Raw genomic sequence first — 8,350 nt, 5'->3', positions numbered from 1 at the left:
TAGCCATATCCCCCCCCCCCCTTAGCCTTATTAGTAGTAGTATCTAGTAATCACGTAATTTCCTATGCTCCAAGTGTTCTACAATCTATTGCTTCATTTGCTTTCTTTCTATCTTGATATTTTCATTGTCATATTTCCTTGCAACCCTGCCTCGATTACCTTCTCGTTCGAGCCGAGGATGTATCAGAAACAACCTCTCTACCCCACAAAGGTAGGAGTAAGAATATAAGTACATCCTAACCTCCCTATTCCCCACTTGTGGGACTATACTGGGTATGTTGTTACTATTGTAGACATTACATACATAAATGTACTTTATTAAGAAAATGATATCATGAATATAAAACATCATAAACTATTCTAGACCAAACTAATAGTTTTACTCCACAGTACATATTAATATTTCATGCTTAAAGTAAAAACAGTGCACACATTTTGTTTAGTTATCAATGATACAATTAGACAAATCAATGGTGAAAACTCGTTTGATAAAATAAAAGAGACATATTTAGGTCAAATTTGAGTATAAAGATCATTACCAACCCCTATGAGAGCAACAAAAGAAGATACTGCATCGGCACGATGATGCCAGGCATTGGCTTTCATTAGCCCACTGCCAACCCTTTCTCCCTCTCGTTTTGTTATCCAGTATAATCTACAAGAAAAAAGTTGGACATAAATATAGGAACAAACTCACAGCTTTCATTATTGGCTTCATTATGAAGCTACTATACTACATGCGCATCTGACAGAAAGTATAACAGCTTCATTGTTTGCTTTTGTAATCAATATAAAGCAACTGTATTTCATAACAATAAAATCAATACAATGAAACAATCTTTCATAAAAGTAAAATCAATACAAAGAAACTGTCTTTCTTAAAAATAAAACGGGCTTGAAGGTAATATGTATATGGATACATATAGAAAAGGTAACAAATTCTTCTATTTTTCTGATTGAAGGTGAAAATGATTTACCCTTCTTTAACACCTATAGAGAGTATCGTCACACTCAAAGCAAGGATAGGGTGATCCATATCAATTCCATGGTGATGTTGCTCATGCACGTGCTGATGAGTCATTGACTGATTAAAAACTTCAGGCGCTGCAGACCACAATCCCTACAAGAAATGTTTCAAACAATAGGGAACATAGACTCCTAGATATAATGAATACCAGCGATATATACATACCAGCAAAACATCTAAAGCATGCCATCCTATGCCACCAGCAGTAGCCAATAGCACACCAGAAATTCCAAGAGCTCCAAGAGTCTCAAATTTACCATGTCCTGTTCATGTAAAAAGTAAAATCAGATGCAAAACCAGAAGCATGATTTGATCAGACAACATAGTGGTTTTAATAAGTAATCTAGATATTGGTACCAAAGCTACGATAGGACAGCACTGGCAATATATTTGGAAGAGACACAGGTGAAGGAGTAAAAAAACAGAGAATCAACGGGGTAGAGGAGAGAGGCATCTGAACAGTATATCTGCAGAAATGTTACATTGGACTGTCTTTATCTCAAGCAAGATCCACTATGTCTTCTTTCTATTTTGGGGGTGTGGGAGTGTTCAAAGTGTTGGACTCTATTTTACTAACAAGTATATTATATTATACAACTTTAAAATATTCAAATTTATTACCTATTGAGATAAACTTTCGTATAATGATTTATCTATCAAACTAACTTATGAACCATAACTTTGATGTTTTTTTCTACTACAACTAATATAATATACAAGTCAACATTTCAAACCCCATTCCCCCAATCAACTGTGTCAAACAAAATATAAATGGAAGGAGTACATGTCTCTAGGGCTGACTACCTTCCACTAAAAAGTTCAAGGAGCCGACAGTGATAAGATTCATATTCATTAATAAATATAGAAAGATATGATATAAGTTTCACATCATGTCAGCTCTTTTACAATATTATATATTGGTTAATTTTATCAAATCAACAATCCTCAGTTAATAAATCTAATTAGGTTGGTAGATATTACGTCCACCTATTACACAAGTAAGCACAAGCACAAAATCAAAAGGTAAAGACATGTAGACAAAGTGATGTAAGATCAAAAGAGTTAAAAGTGTAAATACAAATCAAGAGTGACCATAAGGATGTTCTTTGTCCTTGGGAACCCTTGCAGCTTGAAAGGACAGCAATGATACACCACTCAGAACCTGCAAAGGCCATAACAAAGTATTAGAAGTAGTTCATTGTGGCTAGGCAGAATTTGTGACTGCAATAGCAACAATGAATCAAGTGTTGTGGTTGAGGAAATTATAGTTGATATGCATATGAATCAAACAAAACGAACTGAAGTATTTGTGGACAACCAATTTGTGTTAGCAATTTCTCACAATCCTGTATTTCATGGCAAAACTGAACACTTAAATATCAAGCATTTTTTCCTGAGAGAAATGCAAATAAAAGGTGATTTGACTGAGGAGCATCTAAGCTGATATCTTCACCAAGTCTTTACCAAGCAATAAATTTCAACTTCTTGCGCAAAAATTTGGAGTTCGCAGCTCTTAAAGCAAGGAGTGTTCCAAAAATGCATAAAAACTGCAACAGTCTAAGTTCACTGTAATCTGTGTAGCAGTTTTATCCCTAATTCTTAGGAGTTCTCTTTTTATTTCAGTTGAGATTGTGAACTCTTTAAATAAGTCTGCAATTTATAATGAATTATGCAGCTTGCTTTCATCAATAGCTTTTTTTGCTCGTTTAGCAAGTTCTATCAAACTTATGTTCAGCTTGTTTAATAGCAAGTAACACCAGATTTTATGTTCTTCCTTTTCTGGAAACTCACAATCCCTATTGTGAAATGGTCAACAGATACAAGAAGAACAAACTGAGAGTCATTTTATGGAATAAATTTAGCTAAACAATATACATGACTAGATACATCACACATGACACATACCACATCAGATATAGAATGAGCCGCATCAGCAATAATGGCGGTGCTTCCACATACATAACCTGCAAAAGCTTTACTAGCGGCGAGGCCAATGTCAGCAACAAGTCCAAGCCGAAAAATCCTCTCGCCGCCTTTACCGGAGCGGAGATCGTGATGATCATGATGATGAGAATGTGAATCGCCCGTATGCCATCTCTTCTGCAGCATGAAACTCGGATTCACTACACGTCTAGCTGAATCGTCATCATCCAATTGCAAATACGGAGAAGAATATAGAGAAGTGAAATCGTAGTTGTGCCTACTAAAAGTTGTTGATACTGAGTAGGTTTTTCGTATTCGATTGAGATTGCTTGTGATGAATCTAGCTACCATGTTAGTGATCAAATTGGAGAGTCCCTCGGACTACTGTTGAAGTTTTCCGATGAAGAAATGATGTCAAACGCCGGCGAGGAGTTGTAATTGGTTCAGTACCGATTTTCGCCGTTGATAATTAGTCGTTAGCATGTGCAAGAGAGAATCAGGTACTTCGCCAGCTCGCCTATAAATAAAAGGTACTAGAATCTGTAACTAATAAATTTTAGAAACTTTATTCAATATATATATTAAGCTTTGGCGCTTGAAAAATTACTACTCCCTTGTCAAAAAATGAGCTAGTTTCACTTGGCACGAGTTGAAGAAAATAAAGAAATTTTTGATCACGTGGCTTTAAATTAAAATTATATCAAATGCGTAAAATTATATTTTAATTTTATGATCTTGTGGAAAATAAACTAAAAAGAAAAGGAGGTTTCTTTTTTAAATAGAGGGAACACTTTAAACTTAAAAATTACTCTCTCTATTCCAATTTATGTCACTAAGTAATTTGAGACAGAGAGAGTTAAATTCAGCTAATTCAAATGGAGTTAAGTTGTGTTCATTTGGATTGACTTATTTTAAGTGTTTTTAAGCCAAAATAATTTTTAGTCAGTTTTGAAGTGAAGCTAAAAATGGCTTATAAGCACTCACTTTAAAGTTAAAATAACAAAAATAAGTCAAAAGTCATAAATTAAAATCCTAACTTATGACTTTTGGTTTATATGTCATAAGCCAAAAATCAATCCAAACAAGCCCTATAATCACGAACTTAGTCAAAATACCAAAAATAAACAAAAATAATAAATTAGAAATCATAACTTATGATTTTGGCTTACAAGTCATAATCCAAAAGTCAATACAAAGAGCCTTAAGATCATGAACTTCATATGCTTCAGTCAATAACTACTTTGTGTGTCCCAACTTTTATAAAAAAAATTGATATTTCAAATAATAAGTATTAATAGTATATACTCCCTCCACCCCCCATATCAATTTATTTGACATATTTTTGTTATGGTACGTGCATTTATAAAAAAAGATGACACTTGTATTTTTAGCTTAATTCTAATTTTTCGAGTAATGTGTTTAATAAGATCACAATATTAATGTTATTAATACATTTGATATATATTTAATGTAAGGCTACAATAATTTTCTTTATTTTTTAAAATTCTATGTCAAATTAAAATAAGTCAGATAAATTGAAACAAGCACGTAACTAATTATCTTTAAAAAGTCATTTGATAGGAGATATAACATTTACTAATCCCAAAAATAAAAGATTATTTTATCATACATTTGATTGAAGGCATTGGACAGTCCTAGGAATTTATACTTTAGTAATGAAATAAGTTATCACATATACGTAGTAAAATAATTTATCCCAAAATAACTTATCCCGAGATAATGGATCTCAAAATAACTTATTCCCAACCAAACGACACCTCATTTCTAATGAAAGATACACAGCATTTCAAGTAGGGACTCAATCAAGACATAGTATGCCCTTGACTAGGATAATTTTTTTTTCTTTCTAAAAGATTCTTGGCATGATCCCAAGCTCCCATTATCTAATTTGATGTTGACAGGTATCAATTCAGGAACAAAATAAAGTAATGTGACAAACTGACAATACAAGTTCACAACCATTTCATGTGCAAAATGCAACCCCCTCTGAGAACGTTCCACTCTGATGAAAACACTAACATCTCTCTAGTCAAAAGAATCAAATGGCCTGGCGTTTGATGTTAGCTTCTCCTTCTCCTGTCACCCCGCCTCTCATTCACACCATCAGCACGACCACGATAACCAGAATAATGCTCAGGATTACGCGATGTAGACCAATGAGGTCCGTCACCCTGCCTCTCATTCACACCATCAGCACGACAGTGATAACCCAAATAATGCCCAGGATTATGCGATGCAGACCAATCAGGTCTGTAGCGGTCTCTCATATTCATCTGGGGTTCTGCATAGTTCCATCTTGCTACCTGTTCCTGACGTCTAACAGGTCTATTATCAGGCCTCCAAGATTCAAACCCAGCTCCCTCGGCATAGTTGTTGTTTCCTCTCCACGCAGCCTGTTGTAATCCTGGTTCTACATGCTCGGCAACATGTGGATTGTAAAGATTAGGAATGGCATTTTCTTGATGACCCCGACTTAAAGCAGATCCCGGTATAGTCCCCCATATATGTTCAGGTGCATATCCAGGTTGCCTCTGTGTTTGTAGTTGTGGCCTTTCTAGTGGCATCTGAGGTGCATGTAGGGTAATAGTTCTTTGTTGTACATTAGCTATAGGCATTTGCGAAGATCGAATATTACCATATGTTACACCTTGGATTCTTGCTGCTGCAGTGGCACTCTGTTGATTGTATTCCGTTGATCCAGAGAAAAAGTAATTATTTCTATTTACTGCTGGTTCTGCGGATGATTGTGAATGCATAGGATTTGCAAGGACCGTCTGGTTTATACTAGGATTTAGCAGAGATGGTCGATGATCATTTCCATAAGACCCTGCAGCTTCCTGAAGCAGTGCAGACTGTTGAGCTAATTGTGGCGCAAGGGGCATCTGCCGATGCACAAAACTGCTAGCTTGATGAATTTCCTGTGAATGGACCAACGGGCCGTGTTGGTGCACACCATAAGACCCTGCAGCTGCTTGAGGCAGTGTCAATTGTGGCACAAGGGGCGTCTGCTGATGCACCAAACTGCTAGCTTGATGAATTTCCTGTGAATGGTCCATCGGGGCACGCTGGGGCACACCATAAGACCCTGCAGCTTCCTGAAGCGGTGCAGAGTGTTGGGACAATTGTGGTGCAAGGGGCATCTGCTGATGCACAAAACCGCTAGCTTGATGAATTTCCTGTGAATGGACCAACGGGGCATGTTGGGGCACGCCATAAGACCCTGCAGCTTCCTGAAGCAGTGCAGACTGTTGGGCCAATTGTGGCACAAGGGGCGTCTGTTGATGCACCAAACTGCTAGCCTGATGAATTTCCTGTGAATGGACCAACACGGCGTGTTGGGACACACCATAAGACGCTGCAGCTGCTTGAAGCAGTGCCAACTGTTGGGCCAATTGTTGCACAGGGGGCGTCTGCTGATGCAACAAACTGCTAACTTGATGAGTTTCCTGTGAATGGACCAACGCCGCGTGTTGGGGCACATCATTTCCTTCTGGAACCACCATTGAACTTCTCTGTGAGAAAGGATTTTTAACAGAGTTCTGCATTGACAATCCACTCTGCAAGAAAGACAAAAAAAAAGTTAAAAAATGAATTAGAGCCCATTTCAGAGAAGTAATAAGATGTCAAGAAGACAGTATAGCAGAACAACCCAGGATATTAGTCAAGTATTGTGTTTTATTTTTCATGAATAAGTGAAAAATCCTCGTTTGAATTAGGGGGACCTCGAAATAAGCGGATATTCTCAAAGTACAGTTGCAAACTAGGAAGACAACTTGTATTTACCAATGTGATTCAGGGTGCAGGCTTCATTTGCTTTATGATTATCTTATTATTTGTTTCTAGTTCACTTGTCTGGAACAACTAAACGAGAAGAAGTGGAGAAAAAAATGGAAAAGAGAGAGGAGAGGAGACAACTGAGGAAACGAAAGGCCCGCCCAAATTCCATAATAGTAAAAATCTGTACAAAATGTGACTAGATAACGCACCGTTCCAGGATCACTAGAAGGAGTGAGGGATGGAAGAGAAACTTCAACTTTCTTCTCAGCGCCTCTGGCTAAATTTGTTTGAATGCTCAGTGAATTCCTCTCGTTGGCTTTGATCGAATCAAGCAGCTTTACAATTTGCTCACTGGGCAAGTTTCCACCTTGGCCAGACGTCAAAGCATAAACCACCCCTGGATGTTTTAGCAGTATATTAAGCAACTCTAAATCAGGTTTTGCTGTAGTTGCAATGCCATTTGACAGTGTAGCAAGCAACTCTAAATCAGGTTTTGCTGTAGTTGCAATGCAATTTGACGTACTAGCCAATGCAGCAGTTTCAGTTTCTCTGTCCTCCTGCGGCAAAACACCTGTTTCAGCACGTTCCTCATCTGGTAATTGCTCAAGCGGGACTTCAGTGGTTAATGTGTCATCAGGCTCCATTTCAGGATCCCAAGGTTCCTTGGGGTTCAATGGGATTTCCTGGACTGTCCTGTAAATGGCTTCCGTCTCTCGACGGACTCTCTTATTCTGAACGTCGACTTCTTTACTCTCACCCCCTGCACAAACCCTCGATGCATATCGGAGCTGCAACCCTGCATCAAACAGGAGAGGTTAAAAAAGGATAACTGCATAATAAGGATGACCATTAACAGACAAGAATTCCAACTTTTGCATACGTACATTATCTCCCAATAAGATAATACCAGCTGTGGATGATTCAAATTTGTTAAACCAGAAGTCAACGTATACCACTTAGAAATGTTGTTTTAAAAAGTTATTTACAACTTCGGACAAAGTAAGACATACTGAAAAGTAACAACCTGGTGATCAGAATCGGAGATATTTTTTTGTTCTTGATATGAAGAGGATGAGTCTACAACTTCCCATCCTGGATTTTCTACACATCGAGCCGTGAAGGAGGGGGAGGGTAGAAGGGACAGAATTATAGGAGTTTCAAAATTGAATAATTGGATCCAATTACACACGTAAACAGATCAAGACCTTGAGCTACATAAAAAAGTGCTGTTTGTCACACCTACTTTCGTCTCCACCAAGAGAATAAAACAAAATAATCACATGACAGTCCAACATCAAAAGTATAACCATGTCTGTACCACCATTAACATTTGAAACACTTGCTTGTTTTCCCTGTCCACAGAGTGGAGGTCAACAAGAATCGACCAATCCAATATCAAACTAAAAATTGACCAACTTTTTTAGATTTTTAAGCTTAAAATTTGGAGTTGGCCTCTTGGAATAATGTGCAGGGAAAACACTTGCTAAACTGCCTATATATGCAGAAGACAGCTTGCATTTGGCCTTCAGAAATGTGCATCTACAGGCAGCACTACATGTTGCTTTGTGGGGTGCACGCAGGGAAGAGGGGGGGGGGGGGGGG

The 8,350-nt window shown here is 37.6% G+C and overlaps 2 protein-coding genes across 6 annotated transcripts in view; both read right to left on the bottom strand.

Annotated features, from left to right (window-relative positions):
- Nucleotides 1-3,301, bottom strand: part of LOC107029666 (metal tolerance protein 2) — a 9,335-nt gene extending 6,034 nt beyond the window's left edge. Inside the window, exons 1-5 of the mRNA XM_015231102.2 lie at nt 2,933-3,301; nt 2,120-2,189; nt 1,193-1,290; nt 978-1,120; nt 540-655 (exon numbers count right to left, since the gene is read on the bottom strand). Of these exons, the coding sequence (XP_015086588.1) occupies nt 540-655; nt 978-1,120; nt 1,193-1,290; nt 2,120-2,189; nt 2,933-3,301 (796 nt within the window). The remainder of the gene's footprint in view (nt 1-539; nt 656-977; nt 1,121-1,192; nt 1,291-2,119; nt 2,190-2,932) is intronic.
- Nucleotides 3,302-4,595: 1,294 nt separating this feature from the next.
- Nucleotides 4,596-8,350, bottom strand: part of LOC107031170 (homeobox protein LUMINIDEPENDENS-like) — a 25,993-nt gene continuing 22,238 nt past the window's right edge. For all 5 annotated transcript variants that reach the window (XM_027919518.1, XM_015232428.2, XM_015232427.2 and 2 more), the window contains 2 exons: nt 6,958-7,544; nt 4,596-6,528 (listed from right to left, as the gene is read on the bottom strand). In XM_027919518.1, coding sequence (XP_027775319.1) covers nt 5,032-6,528; nt 6,958-7,544 — 2,084 coding nt within the window. In that variant the 3' untranslated portion in view covers nt 4,596-5,031. The remainder of the gene's footprint in view (nt 6,529-6,957; nt 7,545-8,350) is intronic.

This window comes from Solanum pennellii, chromosome 9 (assembly GCF_001406875.1).
Source record: "Solanum pennellii chromosome 9, SPENNV200".
Lineage (NCBI taxonomy): Eukaryota > Viridiplantae > Streptophyta > Magnoliopsida > Solanales > Solanaceae > Solanum > Solanum pennellii.
The sequence above is the reverse complement of the archived record's forward strand: the minus strand, read 5'-3'. Positions and strand labels throughout refer to the sequence as shown.